General features: G+C 37.2%; 1 protein-coding gene and 1 non-coding gene across 2 annotated transcripts in view; both read right to left on the minus strand.

Moving 5' to 3' along the window:
* Window positions 1–25,158, minus strand: part of LOC132352102 (uncharacterized) — a 536,476-nt gene that overhangs the window by 82,664 nt on the left and 428,654 nt on the right. The window contains exon 8 of the mRNA XM_059902414.1: window positions 15,364–15,495. Within this exon, the coding sequence (XP_059758397.1) occupies window positions 15,485–15,495 (11 nt within the window). The 3' untranslated portion in view covers window positions 15,364–15,484. The remainder of the gene's footprint in view (window positions 1–15,363; window positions 15,496–25,158) is intronic.
* TRNAM-CAU (transfer RNA methionine (anticodon CAU)) lies at window positions 23,044–23,116 on the minus strand. Its single transcript has one exon. It is a non-coding gene; the product is annotated as a tRNA-Met (tRNA).

The following is a 25,158-nucleotide window of genomic DNA, read 5'->3' on the forward strand; positions in this document are numbered from 1 at the left end:
ATCATTTTGCTGTCAAGTACAAATGGCATGTGCTAACCTCTTCCAAAACACTTAGAGAATTCAGTTTATTAGAATTAAATCTGTCCAAAAAATATATATGAATCAACTGATGAAGACATCTACAGTTTATTGGGCTCCTTGGTTCTCGACATCCTGCCATCTGGGTTCTACTTCTACTGTACTACTGAAACTGATTTTGACGAAGTCATTAACAGCCCCTTGGACACTAATGTCTTCTTTTTTTTTTTTTTTTTTAATTTATTTATTTATTTATTTTTGGCTGTGTTGGGTCTTCGTTTCTGTGCGAGGGCTTTCTCTAGTTGTGGCAAGTGGGGGCTACTCTTCATCGCGGTGCGCGGGCCTCTCACTATCGTGGCCTCTCTTATTGCGGAGCACAGGCTCCAGACGCACAGGCTCAGTAGTTGTGGTGCACGGGCCTAGTTGCTCCGCGGCATGTGGGATCTTCCCAGACCAGGGCTCGAACCTGTGTCCCCTGCATTGGCAGGCAGATTCTCAACCACTGCGCCACCAGGGAAGCCCCACTAATGTCTTCTTGAAATGAACTTTTTTTCCTTTGTGTTTCTTAGGATTCTCTCCCAGGCCTTCTTCTCAATTTCTATATTCTCCTTGAGTGATTTCAGATGTTCTTTTGACTTCAATCACATCTAGGTTTCTAAACATCTTTTTATAGTCCAGATCTAGTCCTGAGCATCAAACCTTTATATTCAATTTTATATTACATATCTCCACTTAGATATCTGATCAAAATCTTGTGCTCAATATTTCCAAAACTGAACTCATATTCTTATCCTCCACAAACTGCATTTTCATCTGTGCTCTGAATTTCAATGAATGCAATCCATCAATCTTTCAGTTGCTTAAGCCATAACCCTCATAGTCTTCATTACTGCCTTTTTCTCCTTTCCTCAGCACCTACAACATTGCCAAGTCCTCATGATTCTGTCTTTTAAATACTTTTAAAATCTATTCATGATTCATACTACCTCTATTGTTTAGACCACAATTATCTTTTGCTTGGATTAGTATAAAGGAATCCCAACTGGATTTTCTGTATTCAATCTTATCTTTCTCCAACTCTTTCTTTACATTGAACTAAAATTATAATATGGGCATGTCATTTCCTTCTCTCTCTTTATTCTCTGAATGGTAGGAGGCATCCTTAATGCCTCATTTCTCTTTCTCCTCCAAACCCAGGTCCCATCGATTCAACAATTTGAATGATAACAAATATGACCGCTTCTCTCCACTCCCAGGTCTGAGTTAAGTGTCCACACTAGATGCTTCCAGAGCCACTGTACTTACCTCTACTAAAGGTGGCAATGATCACAGTCTTTCGTAAATGTTTCTTTACTTTTCTGTGACCTCTAACTCACGGTAAACTCTTGCAGGCTTAGGACCTTGTCTTGTTCACTCATATTTCCAGCACGTGGCTCTTTGGTAAGGCATATAAAAGGAGCTTGTTAATAGTGATTGAAAAAAGAAAGAAAAGGAGGAAGAAAGAGAAGGAAAATGACCATTAGAAAAGTCACATTGTTTATTTTTTCAGAAAGACAAGCTATGTTCTTTCATCTTGAAAGTCCCAAGGAAATAATTATTTCTGAAATGAGTAGTTACAAAGTTGAGCAAAGATGCACTGTATGTATGAAAGAAACCCCGTAGTAGGGAGGGGGAAAAGAAGAAGGATTGTTAAGAAAAAGAAAAATCCATCCTTCATGGCTTCCATCCCACCGGACTTGCCCTTTCCCTGTGCCAACAGATACTGAGTGGTACTGGACATTTCCAGCCCAGACAGAAAATCATTTTAAATGTTGCCTAAGCCATAAGAAAAAAAAAGAGCCTATCACTCCAAAAAAAATCATGAAAATTAAAAATAAATCTAAGCCTTAACTAAGCCAATAATAACTTTTGATATAAAACTGCTGCTCTGAGCCTTCACTTTACTTCTTTATTTGTAAAGCTTAGCTGGTCTAAATTGTGGCATTTGAACTGTAAAGAAGGTACCCTACTCTTGATTTTAGCACTCAAAAAAGCAGGGGGGGAAGCTTCAAAGAAACTAAGATGAAACTGGTTAATTGAGTGAGTTCACTTTACCATGTTCATAATACCACCTCAAACTTAACGCTACCTCCTTGGCGGACTGGCTGAACAAGAATTGCAGAGTAATATGATGCCAGGCTGCATGTTAAGTTCCCATGAAAGGAGAAACATGATTTATGTGGGGTTTTTTTCTTTCAAATACAGTAAGCATAGAAAAGAAAAAGACATCTGAGATTTGATTGCAAAGCTATGTTCATTATTATTATTATTATTTTTAACATCTTCATTGGAGTATAATTGCTTTGCAATGGTGTGTTGGTTTCTGCTGTATAACAAAGTGAGTCAGCTATACGTATACATATATCCCCATATCCTCTCCCTCTTGTGTCTCCCTCCCACCCTCCCTATCCCACCCCTCTAGGTGGTCACAAAGCACCGAACTGATCTCCCTGTGCTATGCAGCTGCTTCCCACTAGCTATCTATTTTACGTTTGGTAGTGTATATATGTCCATGCCACTCTCAGGTCATCCCAGCTTACCCTTCCCCATCCCTGTGTCCTCAAGTCCATTCTCTACGTCTGCATCATTATTCCTGTCCTGCCCCTAGGTTCTTCAGAAACATTTTCCTTTTTTTTAGATTCTATATATATGTGTTAGCATATGGTATTTGTTTTTCTCTTTCTGACTTCACTCTGTATGACAGACTCTAGGTTCATCCACCTCACTACAAATAACTCAAATTCGTTTCTTTTTATGGCTGAGTAATGTTCCATTGTACATATGTGTCACATCTTCTCTACCCATTCATCTGTCGATGGACACTTAGGTTGCTTCCATGTCCTGGCTATTGTAAATAGAGCTGCAATGAACATTGTGGTACATGACTCTTTTTGAATCATGGTCTTCTCAGGGTATATGCCCAGTAGTGGGATTGCTGGGTCATATGGTAGTTCTATTTTTAGTTTTTTAAGGAACCTCAATACTGTTCTCCAGAGTGGCTGTATCAATTGACATTTCCACCAACAATACAAGAGGGTTCCCTTTTCTCCACACCCTCTCCAGTATTTATTGTTTGTAGATTTTTTGATGATAGCCATTCTGAACGGTGTGAAGTGATACTTCATTGTAGCTTTGATTTGCATTACTCTAATGCTTAGTGATGTTGAGCATCCTTTAATGTGTTTGTTGGCAATCTGTATATCTTCTTTGGAGAAATGTCTATTTAGGTCTTTGGCCCATTTTTGGATTAGGTGGTTTGTTTTTTGATATTGAGCTGCATGAGCTGCTTGTAAATTTTGGAGATTAATCCTTTGTCAGCTGCTTTGTTTGCAAATATTTTCTCCCATCCTGAGGGTTCTCTTTTCCTCTTGTTTATGGGTTCCTTTGCTGTGCAAAAGCTCTTAAGCTTCATTAGGTCCCATTTGTTTATTTTTGCTTTTATTTCCATTTCTCTAGGAGGCGGGTCAAAAAGGATCTCACTGTGATTTATGTCATAGACTGTTCTGCCTATGTTTTCCTCTAAGAGTTTTATAGTGTCTGGCCTTACATTTAGGTCTTTAATCCATTTTGAGTTTATTTTTGTATATGGTGTTAGGGAGTGTTCTAATTTCATTGTTTTGCATGTAGCTGTCCACTTTTCCCAGCACCACTTATTGAAGAGGCTGTCTTTTCTCCACTGTATATTCTTGCCTCCTTTTTCAAAGATAAGGTGACCGTATGTGTGTGGGCTTATCTTTGGGCTTTCTATCCTGTTCCATTGATCAATATTTCTGTTTTTGTGCCAGTACCATACTGTCCAGATTACTGTAGCTTTGTAGTATAGGCTGAAGGCCGGGAGCATGATTCCTCCAGCTCTGTTTTTCTTTCTCAAGATTGCATTGGTTATTCGGGGTCTTTTGTGTTTCCATACAAATTGTGAAATTTTTTGTTCTACTTCTGTGAAAAATGCCATTGGTAGTTTGATAGGGAGTACATTGAATCTGTAGATTGCTTTGGGGAGTAAAATCATTTTCACAACGTTGATTCTTCCAATCCAAGAACATGGTATATCTCTCCATCTATTTGTATCATCTTTAATTTCATCAGTGTCTTATAGTTTTCTGCATACAGGTCTTTTGTCACCTTAGGTAGGTTTATCCCTAGGTATTTTATTCTTTTTGTTGCAGTGGTAAATGGGAGTGTTTCCTTAATTTCCCTTTCAGATTTTTCATCATTAGTGTATAGGAATGCAAGAGATTTCTGTGCATTAATTTGTATCCTGCTACTTTACCAAATTCATTGATTAGCTCTAACAGTTTTCTGGTATCATCTTTAGGATTCTCTATGTATAGTACCATGTCATCTGCAAACAGTGACAGTTTTACTTCTTCTTTTCCAATTTGGATTCCTTTTGTTTCTTTTTATTCTGTTATTGCTATGGCTGAAACTTCCAAAACTATGTTGATAATAGTGGTGAGAGTGGGCAACCTTGTCTTGTTCCTGATCTTAGTGGAAATGGTTTCAGTTTTTCACCATTGAGGACAATGTTGGCTGTGGGTTTGTCATATATGGCCTTTATTATGTTGAGGTAAGTTCCCTCTATGCCTACTTTGGAGGCTTTTTATCATAACTAGGTGTTGAATTTGGCTGAAAGCTTTTTCTGCATTTATTGAGATCATCATATGGTTTTTCTCCTTCAATTTGTTACTATGGCTTATCACATTGATTGATTTGCGTATATTGAAGAATCCTTGCATTCCTGGGATAAATCCCACTTGATCATAGTGTATGATCCTTTTAATGTGCTGTTGGATTCTGTTTGCTAGTATTTTGTTGAGGATTTTTGCATATATGTTCATCAGTGAAACTGGCCTGCAGTTTTCTTTCTTTGTGACATCTTTGTCTGGTTTTGGTATCAGGGTGATGGTGGCCTCGTAGAATGAGTTTGGGAGTGTTCCTCCCTCTGTTATATTTTGGAAGAGTTTGAGAAGGATAGGTGTTAGCTCTTCTCTAAATGTTTGATAGAATTTCCCTGTGAAGCCATCTGGTCCTGGACTTTTGTTTGTTGGAAGATGTTTAATCACAGTTTCAATTTCAGTGCTTGTGATTGGTCTGTTCATATTTTCTATTTCTTCCTGGTTCAGTCTTGGAAGGTTGTGCTTTTCTAAGAATTTGTCCATTTCTTCCAGGTTTTCCATTTTATAGGCATATAGTTGCTTGTAGTAATCTCTCATGATCCTTTGTATTTCTGCAGTGTCAGTTGTTACTTCTCCCTTTTCATTTCTAATTCTATTGATTTGAGTCTTTTCCTTTTTTTTCTTGATGAGTCTGGCTAATGGTTTATCAATTTTGTTTACCTTCTCAAAGAACCAGCTTTTAGTTTTACTGATCTTTGCTATCATTTTCTTCATTTCTTTTTCATTTATTTCTGATCTGATCTTTAAAATTTCTTTCCTTCTGCTAACGTTGGGATTTTTGTTCTTTCTCTAATTGCTTTAGGTGTAAGGTTAGGTTGTTTATTTGAGATGTTTCTTATTTCTTGAGGTAGGACTGTATTTTTATAAACTTCCCTCTTAGAACTGCTTTTGCTGCATCCATAGGTTTTGGGTGGTCGTGTTTTCGTTGTCATTTGTGTCTAGGTATTTTCTTATTTCCTCTTTGATTTCTTCAGTGATCTGTTGGTTATGTAGTAGCATATTGTTTAGCCTCCATGTGTTTGTATTTTTTACTGATTTTTTCCCGTAATTGATATCTAGTCTCATAGCATTGTGGTCGGAAAAGATACTTGATACTATTTCAATTTTCTTAAATTTATCAAGGCTTGATTCGTGACCCAAGATATGATCTATCCTGGAGAATGTTCCATAAGGACTTGAGAAGTGTATTCTGTTGTTTTTGGATGGAATGTCCTATAAATATCAATTAAGTCCATCATGTTTAATGTATAATTTAAAGCTTGTATTTCCTTATTTATTTTCATTTTGGATGATCTGTCTATTGGTCAAAGTGGGAAGTTAAAGTCCCCTACTATGATTGTGTTACTGGCGATTTCCCCTTTTATGGCTGTTAGCATTTGCCTTATGTATTGAGGTGCTGCTATGTTGGGTGCATAAATATTTACAATTGTTATATCTTCTTCTTGGATTGATCCCTTGATCATTATGTAGGGTCCTTCTTTGTCTCTTGTAATAGTCTTTATTTTAAAGTCTATTTTGCCTGATATGAGAATTGCTACTCCAGCCTTCTTTTGATTTCCATTTATATGGAATATCTTTTTCCATCCCCTCACTTTCAGTCTGTATGTGTCCCTCAGTCTGAAGTGGGTCTCTTGTAGAGAGCATATATACAGGTCTTGTTTTTGTATCCATTCAGCCAGTCTATGTCATTTGGTGGGAGCATTTAATCCATTTACATTTAGGGTAAATATCGATATGTATGATCCTATTACCATTTTCTTAATTGTTTTGGGTTTGTTATTGTGGGTTTTTTCCTTCTCTTGTGTTTCCTGTCTAGAGAAGTTCCTTTACCATTTGTTGTAAAGCTGGTTTGGTGGTGCTGCGCTCTCTTAGCTTTTGCTTGTCTGTAAACGTTTTAATTTCTCCGTTGAATCTGAATAAGACCCTTGCTGGGCAGAGTAATCTTGGTTGTAGGTTTTTCCTTTTCATCACTTTAAATATGTCCTGCCACTCCCTTCTGGCTTGCAGTGTTTCTGCTGAAAAATCAGCTGTTAACCTTATGGGGATTCTCTTGTAAGTTATTTGTTGTTTTTCCTTTGTTGCTTTTAATATTTTTTCTTTGTATTTAACTTCTGATAGTTTGATTAATATGTATCTTGGTTTGTTTCTCCTTGGATTTATCCTGTATGGGACTCTCTGCACTTCCTGGACTTGATTGACTATTTCCTTTCCCATATAAGGGAAGTTTTTAACTATAATCACTTTAAATATTTTCTCAGTCCCTTTCTTTTTCTCTTCTTCTTCTGGGACCCTTATAATTCGAATGTTGGTATGTTTAATGTTGTCCCAGAGGTCTCTGAGACTGTCCTCAATTCTTTTCATTCTTTTTTCTTTATTCTGCTCTGCAGTAGTTATTTCCACCATTTTATCTTCCAGGTCACTTATCCGTTCTTCTGCCTCAGTTATTCTGCTATTGATTTCTTCTAGAGTATTTTTAATTTCATTTATTGTGTGGTTCATCATTGTTTGTTTGCTCTTTAATTCTTCTAGGTCCTTGTTAATTGTTTCTTGTATTTTCTCCATTCGATTTCCAAAATTTTGGATCATCTTTACCATCATTACTCTGAATTCTTTTGCAGGTAGACTGCCTGCCTAGTTCCTCTTCATTTTTTTGGTCTGGAGGGTTTTTACCTTGCTCCTTCATCTGCTATGTGTTTCTCTGTCTTCTCATTTTGCTTAACTTATGGTGTTTGGGGTCTCCATTTTCCAGGCTGCAGGTTCGTAGTTCCTGTTGTTTTTGGTGTCTCCCCCCAGTGGCTCCGGTTGCTTCAGTGGGTTGTGTAGGCTTCCTGGTGGAGGGAACTGGTGCCTGTGTTCTGGTGGATGAGGCTAGATCTTGTCTTTCTGGTGGGCAGAACCATGTCCTGTGGTGTGTTTTGGGGTGTCTGTGAACTTATTATGATTTTAGGCAGACTCTCTGCTAATGGGTGAGGTTGTGTTCCTGTCTTGCTAGTTGTTTGGCATGGCTTGTCCAGCACTGTAACTTGCTGGTCGTTGAGTGGAGATGGGTCTTAGTGTTGGGATGGAGATCTCTGGGAGAGCTTTGGCCGTTTGATATTACATAGGCCAGGAGATCTCTGGTGGACCAATGTCCTGAACTCGGCTGTCCCACCTCAGAGGCTCAGGCCTGGAAGCTGGCTGGAGTACCAAGACCCTGTCAGCTACACAGCTCAGAAGGAAAGGGAAAAAAAAAAAAAAAGAAAGAAAGAAAGAAAATAAATAAATAAATAAAAATAAAATGAAGTTATTAAATAAAAAATAAAAAAATATTATTAAAGGTAAAAAAATAATAAAGTAATAAAAAGAAAGAAAGAAAGAAAGAAGAGAGCAACCAAACCAAAAAACAAATCCACCAATGATAACAATCGCTAAAATCTATACTAAAAAAAAAACAAAATGGACAAACAGAACCCTAGGACAAATGGTAAAGTCAAACCTATACAGACAAAGTCACACAAAGAAGCATACACATACACACTCAGAAAAAGAGAAAAAGGAAAAAAAAATATATATATATAAATATAAAAAAAAGAAGAGAGCAACCCAATCAATAAACAAATCTACCAATGATAATAAACTCTAAATACTAAACTAAGATAAACATAAAACTAGAAACAAATTATATGCCGAAAGCAAACCCCAAGTCTATAATTGCTCCCAAAGTCCACCGCCTCAGTTTCGGGATGATTCGTTGTCTATTCAGGTATTCCACAGATGCAGGGTACATCAAGTTGATTGTGGAGATTTAATCCACTGCTCCTGAGGCTCACGGAGAAATTTCCCTTTCTCTTCTTTGTTCGCACAGCTCCTTGGGTTCAGCATTGGATTCGGCCCTGCCTCTGCACGTAGGTCGCACTCTGGTGTCTGTTCTTCACCCAGACAGGGTGGGGTTAAAAGAGCGGCTGATTCGGTGGCTCTGGCTCCCTCAGCCCAGGGGGAGGGAGGGGTACAGAATGCGGGGTGAGCCTGCGGTAGCAGAGGCCGGAGTGATGTAGCAACAACCTGAGGCGTGCCATTTGTTCTCCTGGGGAAGTTGTCCCTGGATCATGGGACCGTGGCAGTGGTGGGCTGCACAGGCTCCCGGGAGGGGAGGTGTGGATAGTGTCCTGTGCTTGCACACAGGCTTCTTGGTGGCTGCAGCAGCCTTAGCATTTCATGCCCGTCTCTGGTGTCTGCACTGATAGCCGTGGCTTGCACCCATCTCTGGAGCTCATTTATGCGGTGCTCTGAATCCCCTCTCCTCGCACACCCCGAAACAGTGGTCTCTTGACTCTTAGGCAGGTCCAGACTTTTTCCCAGACTCCCTCCTGTGGTGCACTACCCCCTTCAGGCTGTGTTCATGCAGCCAACCCCAGTCCTCTCCCTGGGATCTGACCTCTGAAGCCCGAGTGTCAGCTCCCAGCCCCCACCCGCCCGGCAGGTGAGCAGACAAGCCTCTCGGGCTGGTGAGTGCTGGTCAGCAGCGATCCTCTGTGCAGGAATCTCTCCGCTTTGCCCTCTGCACCCCTGTGGCTGTGCTCTCCTCCGTGGCCCCGAAGCTCCCCCCCTCCACCACCTGCAGTCTCCGCCTGCAAAGGGGCTTCCTAGTGTGTGGAAACTTTTCCTCCTTCACAGCTCCCTCCCAGAGGTGTAGGTCCCATCCCTGTTCTTTTGTCTCTGTTTTTTCTTTTTTCTTTTGCCCTACCCAGGTATGTGGGGATATTCTTGCCTCTTGGGAAGTCTGAGGTCTTCTTTCAGCGTTCAGTAGGTGTTCTGTATGAGTTGTTCAACATGTAGATGTATTTTTGATGTATCTGTGGAGAGGAAGGTGATCTCCACGTCTTACTCCTCTGCCAGCATGAAAGTCCTCCCATTATTTTTTAATGTCTTCCTTTCCCTGCTACAGTCTTATCCCAGGGCAGAGGGACAGATGTGCAGTGATTCACAAGCAACATGAGGCGACAGTTCTACCTTGTCTTGAAATTCTAAACACATTTCAAAGACACATTTTCAATTGTGTCACACCCATTTGAAACTACCCTCCTTAAAAATGACATCTTTTCTTATTATTTATTTTTCCAGTTTGACTCCATGAACCTCAAACTGAGCTCTCTGGATATTTGAAAGTGAAATTATGTTTTTTTAAAAAAGGAATTTTGCAATTAATGAGAGAAAAGAGTTACTTCAATTCTGGAAAAAGTCAACTCAATTTACTCCAATATTTTATATCCCTTGATGTCCTTAGTTTTACCTATTGTGTCTCTCTTCACACATTTCATGATGGTGTTCCAAATGAGCACTCAGTACACTTTTTAAAAAATTACTTTCAGAACTTCCCTGGTGGCGCAGTGGTTGGGAGTCCGCCTGCCAATGCAGGGGACACAGGTTCAAGCCCTGGTCCAGGAAGATTCCACATGCTGAGGAGCAACTAAGCCTGTGCACCACAGCTACTGAGCCTGTGCTCTAGAGCCCACGAGCCACAACTACTGAGCCCGTGCGGCACAACTACTAAGCCGACGTGCCTAGAGCCCATGGTCCATGACAAGAGAAGCCACCACAATGAGAAGCCCACGCACGGCCACAAAGAGTAGCCCCCGCTCGCTGCAACTAAAGGAAGCCCGCCCACAGCAATGTAGACCCAATGCAGCCATAAATAAATAAATAAATAATTTTTAAAAAATTACTTTCATTTTTCTAACTATATAGTTTATGGAGAACATTAAAGAAATACTCAAAAATGACTCATAATGCCATTGGCAAGAAGTAACTTCATTCTTGGATATTTTCTTCATGTTTTAATGCAGCTAAGGTCATGAAGTTCTCTGTACAATTTTCACTTTTATTTTTTTACCCAGAGTAATTCACATATCAAAAATGTCATCACAAACATTATTTTTATTGCTAACTAATGTTGGATTTTTAGGTAGTTTTCATTTTTTTAATACTATAAATTTTGCAGTCACAATTATCTTTGTATTTTCCAAGCTCGATGTCAAAGATAAATGACTATATCAGAGAATATATATTATCTATATTTTGAGGCCTATTTTATTCTTGTTTGATTTCCATTTCTAAATAGCATTTAAAAAGATGGTACAAGTTGACTTTCTCATATGCACTATTTAAGAACAATCCTTTCACTACAATTTTAAGAATATCGGCATTATTTACTTTACCTTTCAAATTTGATGAGCAAAATGGAATGTCCTTATTATTCTAATTGGCATTTTTGATTACCAGGATTGCTGAAATTTGATCTGTGTGTTCTGCACACCCACACACAGACACACACATATTCATATTCCTCAGTGTCCACCTACTTGCATATGCACACAGGTGTGTCCCTTATATGGTAATTTTATTTATCTTTCAGGGCCTTCCTCTAGCAGTTATATTTCTATGAATGTAATCACAGTGTCTGACTTGGTTGAGAACTCCACCCTGTGTTTGAACTCAGGCTCAGATAGTCCAGAAAAATGTTTCACCAAAAATCAGTTTTCTGGACACCATTCAATAGAACCACATCAATTAATCTTCTCTGTTCTCAGGTATGAGCAGCATGAATGCTGAATTTGTTCTGAAAAGCTAGCCCTGTGTTTTCTGGAGCCATTGAAGGGGGAAGCCTGAGTTTATCAGGTAATTATTCCCCAAGGAGGGGGCAGCCGATGCCAAGAGAGAGAATGAGATCACTTTTATTTCCTATCTGGCCTTGGATCAGCTCACTCCGTTCCTTTGAGGGGCAGTAGAATAAGGGACTGGAGCATCCTGAAATACTTTATTTTTTAACCACATGTCTCCATGTTTATTACTGCGTATGAGATCAGAAGGCCATATGGACTGACTTGAGGATGATATTTTGAGAAATTATTAAAATGATTCATTGTAAATGCAATGGATAAACACAAAGACACGAAAAATGGGATCATTAATAATTTAATAATGTTTTGGACACAGCTACAGTTAACAGTATACATTGATGTCTCGCAGAAGAAGCAAAATGTGCTTTAAGATAGCAAGAGACATGGTATCGGCAAATAAACAAATGACAACAACAAAACCCCACAGCTTTCAGCAGATTCCCCTGAAGACCCAGTTGTCCCAATGCAATTCCATTAGACTAGACAGAATAATTATTAGCATTGCCATCTCACGCCAGTGCTAGTCTAACACCTCTTTCTTATAATAGTAACACCTCATAACCTAGTGTTTGCGATGTCTAACCCATTCCAGCTGCAGGAACCCTGCCAGATCTCCGCCTCAAGAAAAGATTTTCGCCTTCCACCTCCTCTCCCACAAGGAGCTAGAGATGAAAACACAATAGCAGTTCTTTCCAAAAAACACTTTTGAGCTCTGTATTCTCAATTGTTCTCTGATCTCCACCCTGACCTACCAAACCATTCTCAACGGTAAATTGATAGTAAATATTAATGGTAAATGCCTATCACCTATTTTTATTATATAACAATAATATATAGCATATATAGCTTAATTAGCTTAATTAGCATATGTAATGCACTAAGCAATATGGTAAGACGTTTCAAAAAGTATATATTCTCACAACCTATAGACTACATTCTATTATTATTACAATTATTATTACTAGCTACCATTTATCGCATGCCTACTTTGTTACAGGCACCATGTTGAATGTGTTATAATATTTATAATCTTCTCAACAACTTTATGTGATAGGTATTAAAGTCACTTTATAAATAATAAAACTGAGATTCAAAGAGGTTCATTAAATTATATGTGAACCACTTACTACAACGGTTGACACCTAGAAAATGCCCAAATATTACCTATCTTATTATTAACAGTATATATTTTATTATTAATATTAATTTTGAGAAGTCATAGAACATGTCCCTTGGATGAAGATTTGGTTTGGGAGGGCATAACATATACAAAAAAAATTAGCATTTGTACATTTGTACTCTATTTTCTTAATAATATTAACGTTAATAATATTAAAAAATATTACTAAGTAATAATAATAATACCAATACTACTACAATATATATGCAATATATAAAATATATAGTACAGTAATATTATACATTATAATAATGCTACATGGTATACTAAAAGTACTACTACTATTATTATTTTATATGCTATAACAATACTAATATCATTAATTAAAAAGCTTAGCTTTATAAATTACCTACTGTGTGCCGAACACTGGGTTAAGACCTTGTTTTAACTTAAAAAAATTCTGTGCAACAAATTCTTGCGTTACTTTCTGACTTCCAGATGAATAAGGCAAGGATAGGAGAAATGAATTAATTTGTCCAAAGCTTCACAACTTGTATGAAGAGATCCAGGATCTGCATCTAGGCCATCTGACTTAAAAGCTCTAGGTCTTAATCACTGTGCGTTTGAGAACTAGGAGGAAGATTATACATCATTTTGTATTTAACCCCTTATCTACCATGAAGAAATACTAAGGGAAATAAATTGTACATAATTACATAGCATTTATGGCCTAGATGAAATTTGGTAATAATAATCTTGTTTGCTTACTATACAGAGTCACTGTGCAAAGATTATCTTATTTAAAGTCCCAATATTCTTGTAGGTTACGTTCTTGTATAATTCCCTTTTTACCTTAAAGGAAACTAAAATTCAGAGTGGTTAAGCAACATGTCCAAGGTCACCAGAGAAACTGGGCTTTGGACTCAGGCAGTCTGGCTCCTGAACCTTTGCCCTTAACTGCTATTCACTTCCTAGGTCAACCACCATCCAACCCAATGCCCTTTCCACGTCCATTTCTTCATCTCACACCAATTTACAAAAGCCAACTGTTAAATTTTCAGGAAATTTTTAAGTTGGTGGTCAAACATAGTCATTATTAAGAATTAAATTTTAAGAGGCGGATGGACCTAAAGTCTGTCATACAGAGTGAAGTAAGTCAGAAAGAGAAAAACAAATACCGTATGCTAACACATACGGAATCTAAAAAAAAAACAAACCAGTTCTGATGAACCTAGGGGCAGGACAGGAATAAAGACGGAGATGTAGAGAATGGACTTGAGGACACGGGGAGGGGGAAAGGTAAGCTGGGACAAAGTGAGAGAGTAGCATTGACATATATACACTACCAAATGTAAAATAGATAGTTAGTGGGAAGCAGCTGCATAGCACAGGGAGATCAACTCTGCACTTTGTGGCCACCTAGAGGGGTGGGAGATGGAGAGTGGGAGGGAGATGCAAGAGGGAGGGGATATGGGGATATATGTATACATACAGCTGATTCACTTTGCTATACAGCAGAAACTAACACAACATTGTAAAGCAGTTACACTCCAATAAAGATGTTTAAAAAAAAAGAATTAAATTTTATAAACCTATAATCAAATAAATATATTAAAAATAAAGGTAAATCCTTTTGTTCCTTTGTGACTCATTTTATTTTTAATACTAATACTATTAGTATTATTAATATTAATACTAATAATATTAATGATAGGAACATTAATAATAAATTAATAAATTACACTAATAATACAAATACCATTACCACTGTTAATACTATATACTTTACTACACATATATTATTTTACTACACTTCCAAATCCTAATTATTTTACTACATTTTACTGTTATCAAGGCTCTTGAGACTATGTGTCCATTGTATCTGTATGGTGGGAATACTACATAATGTTTCTCTACTGCACACCTTTTCCCAACTCTGATTTTAGTGATGTCATATTGATAGCCTGAAATTGGCCACCTTAGGACTATTTGAACCACAGAAATAGGTGAATGCTACAAATCAGTGCATTTATTGCCCCACATAGTTGGTTGCTAAACACTTACCCGTAGCACTGCCAAGGGTCATGAGTATTCGAACAGAAGTCACTGGAAAATTGTTCCTAAATAATTTAGGTTATATGAGGAAACCCCTAGTTTATGTTACACTCATTCAAATGATATAATATGGATTCACTGAATACAAAAAATTAACTGTCCTGGTGATACTAGTGACATTTTGTGAGTATAAACACTTCAAAGTAAGTTCCTAGAGAATTTTAGCTGATATTCAAACTAAAAGGCTTTTAAACATCTCCACGAAATCTGTCTCTCCCTCTCTTTCTTATGTAAGCAACTTAGTATAAGACAAAGGGTGGAAAAAAGATAATAGATTCTAAATTCATATAATATAATACAGTGTGGACCATCTAATGAACCATTATAGTTTCTAGTGGCAGATCCCACTTAAGAAGGACAAAACAGTGAAAGGTGATACTAAGCCCACAGGCCAGAGGAAAAATCCAGTCCAGTGTGAGAGGTGTCATTAGTGGGGCACAGCCTGAGAGATGTAAACCATTCCATGTGATCCCAGACTGCCTGGCTTGGTAATGTGATGCTTGGTAATTCTGCCTTGTGGGTCACTGGTTCAACCTGGCTTAAGTTGAGAGTAGATGAAAGCTGCTGGCAGCAGCAGGTGATTTAACGCTTTCAGTGAAACGAAGCAGTTATCTCAGCTCAATTCTGCATGGACTCCTGTTTTTTCCCATAACAGTTGGCAGTCGTTAGCACCCTTGTTGACAGTTCACGCAGAAAGGCCAAGATCACAGTGGGCCCAGAGATTAAAATCACATCTCACCTTGGTGGTCCTTCCAGGACAGACTGGAAAGGTAAGAAATCCTGTTCTACCACTTGGTCCCATTAGAGAACTTTAATTTCCACCATTATGCTTCTTTCTCAAAGAGCCTGGAGTCAGGAGTTCAAAGGAGCACTAGAAGGAAACAAAAAATATTTGTAAAGCCTCTTTGCCCATCATTTCCCTTTCGATTTTAGATAGGAAAATGCAACATTTGTAAGGTCACCGTCTTAAATCAAATTCTTCGGGGGACATTTTCAGTAGAGGAAAATTCTGAACAGCTGAATTCTGTTTGAATTTGTAGGACTTATTTTGAAATCGTTAAAGTTGGAAAGATAATAAATTATAGTGTGGAATTTTAAAAGACCTCATAATGGTACAAAAGCGTAGTTGAGCAAAGTGACCTCTCCCAGCTATTTTAAATATTTAGATCTCTGGAAAAAAGACCAGGTGGTGTCATAGCATCAGAGACTGGGGATTTAAAAGGACAATAGTGCAAGGGGTTAACAGGCATGCACCTTAGTCCTAACTCTACCATTTGAGAGCATTATGAGCTTCAGAAAAATAGGCATGTTGAACTAGATAGACTTCCATCTTTGACATCCAGCAGTACAGGTTTTTTTTTTTTTTTTTTAGGCAGATAAAATATTTCTAAATATCTAAATGTGTTAATATATGTAAAGCACTTGGCACAAAGTCTGGAATATAAGCACTATATAATATTTTGTTCTCATGTTATTGTTATTACTATTACTGTAATTATTATTTAAAATGCTAAATTACCCAAAGCAAATTATAAATGAGTTTTAGGAAACTAACACTACAGCCCGGGCCTGGACATTTTTTTTTCATCAAAATATAGAAGACTGAAATGTCATATCTAATAGATGATCCTTTCCCAAACTTCTGTTCCTAGGAACGATAATTCTTCAAAACGCTCCTTTGTAAAATTATTCCTTGGATGAAAAGAAAATTGAGGAGGTGCTACCTACTACCCACCTTCTTAGAAAGTAACAGTGCGTATTAGCTTATTAATACTCAGAGCAGTTTTGAGGAAAGGAGTGTATTTAATTTGGCATAATTTAGTATTCCCAAAGTTATTTGGTGATAAAACCTCGTTAGTGCATATCTACATGGGTCTCCAGTTCAACTACATAGACCTCCTTTCCCAGTTGTATAGGAATTAAGTCTTGGTCTCAGCATTTGACTATTCCTGCCCCTCTGGATAAGCACTTACTATGTGCCAGATCCTGTGCTAAGCTGTTTACAGTAATTATCCCACTTAATCCTGGCGATCAGTAGCTTCATGATATCCTTGCGGATGAGCAAGGGGAAGCTTATAGTTGTTTAGTAACTTGTATAAAATTACAGAACCAGGATTGAATTGTAGGGTTGTCAGTTTCCAGGACCCAGGCTTTTAACCTCTAGGCTACTCTGAATAACTATGAATAAATGAATGAATGGGCAAATGTTTCTTTTCTTTTTTTTTTATTTGCAGTTTATTTAGAAATTATGGAGGAAAGCATCACATATAAAAATTATTTCTGTTTTAATGCTTCTTAGTTCTTTTTTTTTTTTGAATTTTAGAATTTTAGTTTTTATACAGCAAGTTCTTATTAGTTATCCACTTTATACATATTAGTGTATATATGTTTCTTGAGTTGGGCTGGAGCGAGGGCGGAGCTTGGACACAGTGCCCCTGCCCCACCCCCAGGAACCTTGAGCAGATGCCTCCTAAGAGACCCCAGCGGGGGAACTAAGAAATTGAGACGGGATGGGGAGCCAGGATTCCAAGTTCCTGTGTCACAGTCAAAACCAGTTAGGGAGGGAAAGGGCTGCCCTGAGAGGTAGTGAGCTCTCCACTGGGGGAGTTTGTATTGAATATAAACAGGAGCTCCACTTTCCTACATGCTTCCCTAGCTCTCCACATATGTGTTCTATGTATGTTTGCCCAAAGTAAAAGAATAGATTCCCCTAGTTCTTAACCAAAAGGCACTATACTATTTTAGCTAAGGGGACACTTGCTATAACAGGGATACTCCTCATTTCAGTAAAGTCTCAGTCCCACCCTTGTGTGGTCTCCAAGGTCAGGTCTTGCTGATATGGCTTGCTTCCTGATAAATCAGCACATGACTCCTGGTTTGCATCCAAGAACAGAAACTTCTGAGAGGATCATGTTAGGCAATGTGGGGGACTTCAGCACTTAAGTCACCGACAACTTAACTTTCAATTTCTTAGCTTGGGGTCAGGTTTATATTTTGTATAGAATTGGAGGCTGTTGTTTATAATGACCAAAGGCCGCTTATTTATGGTGAATCCAATCACAGGATATAATTGATTTTCCAGCTGTTAACAACCAAGGAGGAAGTGGTAAGTTTAATTGCTAGATTTCATTAGCAGATAACGCTTGAGATTTCCAAATAATCCTCCCACAAGACCATTAGTTACTGTACCAAAAAGTAAATCCAGTTTCCTCAGATATTCTGATTTTTCAAGAGTAATAAGAAAAATATCATGATTTCCAAATATATTTTCAATTACTTTAAATTTTATAAAAATTTCTTTCAGGGGAACAAAGCCACCTGTGGGCTTCATCCAGCTTATTGGTTACTTGATAGCAAATTTGACTGTATGTGGTTTTCTTTATTTCTACGTGGAGTTCAGTCATCCATAAAGAATTCTTTGTGGTCATTATAAGATCTTAAGTAAAAGAACTCCATAGGTATTTAAATGTTGAAATTGCGAATCCTAGAAACTTGTAATATCAAGAGGTGAGCAGAACCAGTCAAGGTATACCACCTGAAGTTTTATTCATAAAGCTGATTTATTTCTGTCTGGGCACATTACATGTTACACTTGGCCAAAGTATTTAACATTTTACATACTTCATCTATGCATTGGGAAACTTGGTCTATAAGATATCTGAAGATACTTTGATCTGGATTTATATGCTATTTGAGATTTGTACATAAATTGAGAGAAAAACATTGTGTCTTGCATGCTACAGGAGACAGCTGGATAAATTACCTCATGATGAGAGGCTTACTACCGAATACAGATTCTGCAGTGTATAACAATATAAAAGGGTCAATGGAGGTTTAACTCTTTTTTTCTTGCTGTTGTTTGCTTTCTTGCATATAGCAAGAATACTAATTTTAATTTCAGACATTTGAATGTTTTAATTATATAAGTAATACATGAATGAGGGAATCTAAAGCATCTAAAGTAAGATTATTAGTTCACACAGAAATAAGCCCACATCCCTGAAAGTCATTACCAAAAATATTGTATCACTCCATATTTTTTTAATTTGCTTATTCAAATATACATGCACGTGTAGGAGGAGGGATTGTTGTTTTTCTTACAAATATGGAATTGCATTAAATATTTTATCTTATAATTTCCTATATTTATTATACTTGACACCTTTGCTGCACATATATGTGTTGACTTCTGTTAACACTTGGTCTACCTCATTCTCTTTGATAGCTATATAGTATTCCATAATTTGGATGATCTAAATTTATTCCATAATTTGGAAGCAGTGAATTATTCAACTATTTTCCTACTTATAGACACTTATATTGTTTCCAGCCTCTTAAAATAACAAAAAAAAGTGCTGCAATTATTTTTAGAATTTGATAAACTGATTGTGAAGTCCATGTGGAAGAAAAATATACAAGAATTGTTTAAAAGTCTTAAAACAATAATGGTAATATGGTGAAATGATTTACTGTTTATTGAAACAACGTAAAGCTACTATATTCAAAATAATAAAGCACTTGCTTAGGCATAGACACTTAAATCAAGGAACTGAATTCAAAAGCCAGAAAAAAATTCCCATGTGTAGGAGAACTCAATAAATGAAACAACTAGTCTACAAGTCAGTGGGGAAATTATGAATTTACTAGCAATTGGTATTGAGGTAATCATTATTTATTGGAAGAAAATAAATGTAACTCAAACTGTGTGCCCATAGGTGAATATAAATTTAAGACAAAAGTTCCCACCATAAAAATAAAAGAATTAAAAGAAAAAAAAATTAAGTTAGGGGTGTATATATCCTTAGGGGTAAAGGGAAGCTTAGTAAGGAAGATGGAAACAAAAAGCTATAATGGAAAAATAAAATACCAGATGAAATTAGAAAACAATGAAACAAAAAAACCTTTGAATGGAAAAAGGCAACTTAATCAAATTAAAAGAACAATCACCAACTGGGAAAAACATTTGCTACACGTACACAAAAAAGTGACTAATACTCTTAAGATATAAGTAGTTTCTTCAAGTTAGTATGAACAATGTACAGCACAAGGAAAATTGATATTCAGGAAAATGAAAATAAAAGCAACAATAAAATACAACTTTTATCCCTTCAGATTGATAAAAATGTAAGATTTTGTTAACACCCAATGCCCATGAGATTAGGGCAGCGAGGAAAGCAACATTCACACACTCTCAAGAGTAGTGATGAGTAAAAATTTCTGTAAATTTTGGAAAATAAATCTGGCTATATTCTCTTAAACTACAAGTGTGCATATCATTTGATCTAGCACCCACTTCTAGTAAATTCTGTTTCAGAAAATACCGACAAGTGTATAATGGTACTCTTTTCAAGGAACTTGGGGTTTATTGTTTCCTGAATACAATAGTCAAGCATCCAGAAAACTAGAGGGTCAATTTGGGCCAATTTGGGTTCCTGCACATAAATATGCTTTCCTTTTGATGCTTCTTTTTCTCTGTACCAGAAAACCATAGGAGGAGAAATGTCAATAAAGTTGAGTCTTTGTTCTCCTTACTCAATAGAAATGCTGGTAAGAATGGGGAATGGGGGACTAAGCTAAGAGAAACGGAAGTGTGAAGGACTCAGGCAGGAAGCTAAGGTTTTGCAGTTCAATAAGGATCTTTGACTGAGTTGGTACTGAACAAATGTGTAAAATAACCCTACCTTCTGTCATTTTGCAACTGTGTGGGGAAAGAAAGACAAGTGCACACATTAGGCAAGATGCTAACGAAACATTATAATGGGTTAGTGGAAGAGCAGTCACAGTGCAAATATAAGCAAATTTCAGGGTCAAATCATAAGCAATTTAATTTCTCAGTTAACTCTTTGAGATATACAACAAAAGTCAATCTAACTTTTGGTCCTACTATGTATATCCAGAAAAATAAAATCACAATGGTCGATCACACAGCCTATTAGGGATCCCGTGTATTAATTCAATCTATACTGAGTTAAAGGGAAAAAAGATAATTAAATACACACACATACATACACACTTCGAAAAGCCAAAATTCCTAATGATCATTGAACAAGAAGTAGCACTAGATGTATTGTAGTGTCTGTCTGAATGAAGCTGATCAAATATGAGTAACTTCTATTTTTCATGCATTTTGTTAGACATTAAGATAGAAAGATGAAGAGAGGAGGGCACCTTTTATCAGGAGAGAATCGATATCTTTTATCTTTTATGAGAGAATCACATCAAAACAGATTCGTAGGTCTCCGTTTGCCGATGTCTTACAAAGGAGCAACGGGAAGCTGGGACTCAGAGTGGTAAAGACAAGGTCTGAATATAAATCTGCCCCTTTATTCCTGTAGTATGTCTGATTCAGCACTTTTGCCCCCTAGATTTTCCTTAGAGGTGCAGACAGTGTTCCTTTCTTTGACAAAAGCCCATTTTCTTCATCTTTCCTAAGTCTTTTGTTTCTTTTACTGGTCACAAGTAATGAGAGCAAAACATCTGCTCTTTATTGAGTGTTTATTGAGTGCCAAGCATTTTATATAAGTGGCCTTCTCTAGTTTTCACAACAGCCCTGCGAGATTTGTATTTTCTGTATTTTATAGATTAAGGAAACTTAGAGACTCAAAGTTATTAATACCTTGAGATGGATCTTACCACTATGACATGGCAGAGATGGTCTTCAGACCCATGTGTATTGAACTCCAGAGCCTATGATGTGCTTAAGCAAATTGTTAACCTACTGCCTCAAGACAGAACATTTTGAAATGCAGGTCACTGTGATGTTTACTACAGTGTCACTTCTCGGCTTCATATCTTGACTGTTTTTTTTTGGTTTGTTTGCTTTTTTTTGGTCTTGTGACTAGGCAAATAGATTAGGGCTAATTTGCATGACTATTTAACTCAGGAGTTAATAAATATTAACTCTCTACTGCTCTTTGCTTTTAGAGGGTCTAACATTCAAAAATGCTATTATAGATGCAGGAAGTAAAAGTAACATGAAAATATTTAGAAGTTGTTGAATTACGGGTCCTTTGTGAAGGACAGGTTTGATTTGCCTTTGTCTCTGTTTCTGCCAAAGGAAGACTAAGGACACACAATGCCTAGACTGGTTTTGATGTCTATTAGATGGATTTCTCCTGAGAAGTTTAGATAATCTCTGATATTTATATAGTGGCAATCATATCCCTGGCACTTAGCAATAGCCAGAAAGAGATTAGATAAAAGACCCTTAAGAGATTAGTGTAATGTAACCCAGACTTTGATGCATCTGTTCTCTGCTGGCTTTCGAAGTCAGGCCCCACATGCTATTTTTCCCAGGAAATACAAGGGGCAATTTCAGGGTCCTCTACTATGATTGTTTTTTCTGTTGCATTGTTTTTTAATGTTATTGTCTTGGTGCCTCGATCTTCCTTGACATAAAATGTTTAAACACTCAATTTCCTTTTATTTTGTAAATTCACTGTCATCATATGAGGGCTCTTTAAATATACCTCAAACTATGACCACTATTGAGATGGACCTCTACCTTAATCACTTTTTTAAGAAAAAAAAATATGATTAATTAATTTCACCTCCTCATCCTCAGACTCCATTCACATTTTTTCCAGAACACTCCATTTCTCTTCAACCCATTCTGTTTCTCTTCAAACCAGAATAATTGGGGCAAAAAGGATGCTTGGTGATTGGCTGAAAGTGTTGGGATATAAAGGAAGCCTTTCCACATTTCTTTGATTATTTTTACAGATTGCCCAATGTTCCATTTTAAAGACGGCTCCATTTCTTAAAAGCCTGAGAGTGATTGCTTATACTAATCCTAATGTATATCTAAGCATACTGGCCTCTTGGCCCAGTTTCTGTGTTTGAAACTGAATGCACATTGAACCCTACCAGGTCCCTGCCTGCTCTCCCACTCCCTCAAACACCCATGAACACACATACACACAGATTTTTTTTTTTTTTTTTTTGGGGGTCAGTATATGTTCCCTAAGGTTCAAAGCATTCTGTTAAAATACCCACACACATTTCTTAACCACTAGCACCCTTTCTGGTGTCAAAAGGAGTGCACTCCGTCCATAGGCTTTTCCTACAAAGACAATTAAAAAAAAAAAAGTATGTTTATCTTAGTTTACAACCAGTTTTTCCTATACAATATATTTAGTTTTATGTCCAGTTCATATTTTATAATCTCAATCCTTGGAGCACTTCCTATCTGAAACAATGTCTTTGATGAAATATGACATGAATTTTGAAATCTAGTAATATTATAATTGTAACTTTCCATTGGCTTATTCTTTGATATTGGCCACCTCTTCATTTTCATTTTAAATGTTATTAACTAATATTAGTCAAAGAAAGTAAAGTTACTAAGAGGAATGTAAAATCACTGAAAGAAAATTATTCTGAAAATTCTCTTAGGAAGAAGAGGGAGGCAAAATAGAACTGCCTCCTCTGAGGTTCGAACTCAGGACCTTCAGATTATGAGACTGACACGCTGCCTACTGCGCTAAGGAGGCAGGTTAGAGGTGCTGTCCCCTGTGAACACTCCTCTCCTGACACAAACAGACAACGTTTTCCTTTGAAGATGGAAAACCGGTAGAATACTAGAATCAAACGTCTTTTATTGTTTTCAAAGTATATTCCATTGATTGGCTCGAATTGTCTTTCAGAATTGAAGTTGCTTTAACTGTATAGATGGAATTTTCTAGTGTAGAGATGCAATACACTAAGATAAAGTTAACTAGTGTTTTTATATGACCTTTCCCTTATATTAAGCTTCTTGCCCTTAAAGATCCAGGAAAGGACTAAGGAAATGGCAGGAACATTTTTTGGAGGAGGGTGGGTTGCAAAATGTTGCTTACTGTCCTGATATTTAATATAACTTAATTGAGAAGAATATAGCTCAATTATGTCCTTTATTTGGAAACAAACGATAGCATTTTCTTGAAGACCTGGTTGAACAGCCATGCCATTCCAGGCAGGTCACATAAGGTAATTTCTGTAACCTTCTAAAGCTCCTAATAGTTTTGGATGATTTTTCCCTGCAGATCTTCTCTGCTTTCCCTGATGACTAGTTAAGATGAAAAGAGAAACTGTTTCCAGTCCGAGTAGGTAAAAGAATGACTAGGTACAAATCTAGGAAGCCAGAACAAAGAAAAACAGGCTGGTAGATCTGGGTGGAATGAGGAAGGGAGTTTATTTATTTTTAACTTCTCTGTAGGGCCATCTGTGTGTTAGATGTAAGCACAATGTGAAGTTAACTTCATGGAAGAAGGACATTGATTTAGAGGAAACCATATATTAGTTATTTAATTTGCATATCCACACATCTTCAACATTACTGTTTCACTTTAGAAAATAGAGCATCGATTGTTTGCCTTTTAATCAGCAGCTACCCCAGCTGTCATTTTTATCAGTTCCATATTGTCAGTGATATTTACTCATAATCATCCTTTCAAGAGCTCTGAATTTAAGGTTGCCAAAGCCTATGCTGTCTAGAGGGCAGGTAAGACAATTATTTTGTTAGCTGAAAGAAAAAAAAAAAAAAAAAAAAAAATATATATATATATATATATATATACACACACATAACATTGTATAAAACTCACACCCACTTTGAATACAAAATATGAAACACCAGAAATGGATCACAGGGAAGGAGAAGAGGGTCAATAAAGGAACATGACGGAGGATGGATACCCTACCAGAAAAAATGATGACAGTGGTGCTTTTTTATTCCTGAGAATAACAGATTTAGTAAACTGTCGTGTTAAGGATAAAAATCACAACAATGACACATCAAATGTTTCTGTTGTTTGTGGAGGAAACTGGAAAAGTTGATTGGTCAAGACGCTCAAGGTTGTATCTACTGAACCAGAGTGTAAGCTCCTGTAGGTCAGGAATCATAGCAACTTTTTCTGCACGTACGTCCTTTTTAGAAGGTACTGGCAAGATGCTATCTGCCTCACCGACCTATAAAATGGCCCTGCCCGAATCCACTTCTCACTCAGGTCCCTAGACATGCTTCTGACTGGGGGCAGAGGGTACACTGGACATCAAAGGGTTGCCAAAGGCTTTTCTGCTGTGGAAGGCTGAGGAGCTCTGGATGATTCTTTGATCTCTGTCTCCCTCCCTATCCCCCACTGCCGCCACACATATGTCACAGTCAGTCTTCCCCAGGTCCCACCCCATGCCTCTGCTCTCCTCAGCTGCTCTCACAGAAGACCCCTGACATCCTGGTCCACATTAAGGAAGGAAACTAAACAAGAGTACAAACAATCAACCTTCTAATCCAGACAAGCTGCTATCATAGCCTTTGGCTCCCTTATCTGAATAGAGAAAACATTGGTGAAATCTTTCAAATCTCAGTTAAAAAAAAATCAAGAGCAGTTTTTTTTTTTCCTCTTCATTTTATATAGAACCCAGATTCTATTGCTGTCTTTGGCTCGCCTGCAAAAGAATCAAGAGGGAAAATTTCTAAGAAACCAAATCTGAAGTATATACATCTAGCTATAGAATTCTTGAAAATCAAATTTTAAAAATTAAAGTTTAAGTCTAT

Source organism: Balaenoptera ricei, chromosome 17 (genome assembly GCF_028023285.1).
Source record: "Balaenoptera ricei isolate mBalRic1 chromosome 17, mBalRic1.hap2, whole genome shotgun sequence".
Lineage (NCBI taxonomy): Eukaryota > Metazoa > Chordata > Mammalia > Artiodactyla > Balaenopteridae > Balaenoptera > Balaenoptera ricei.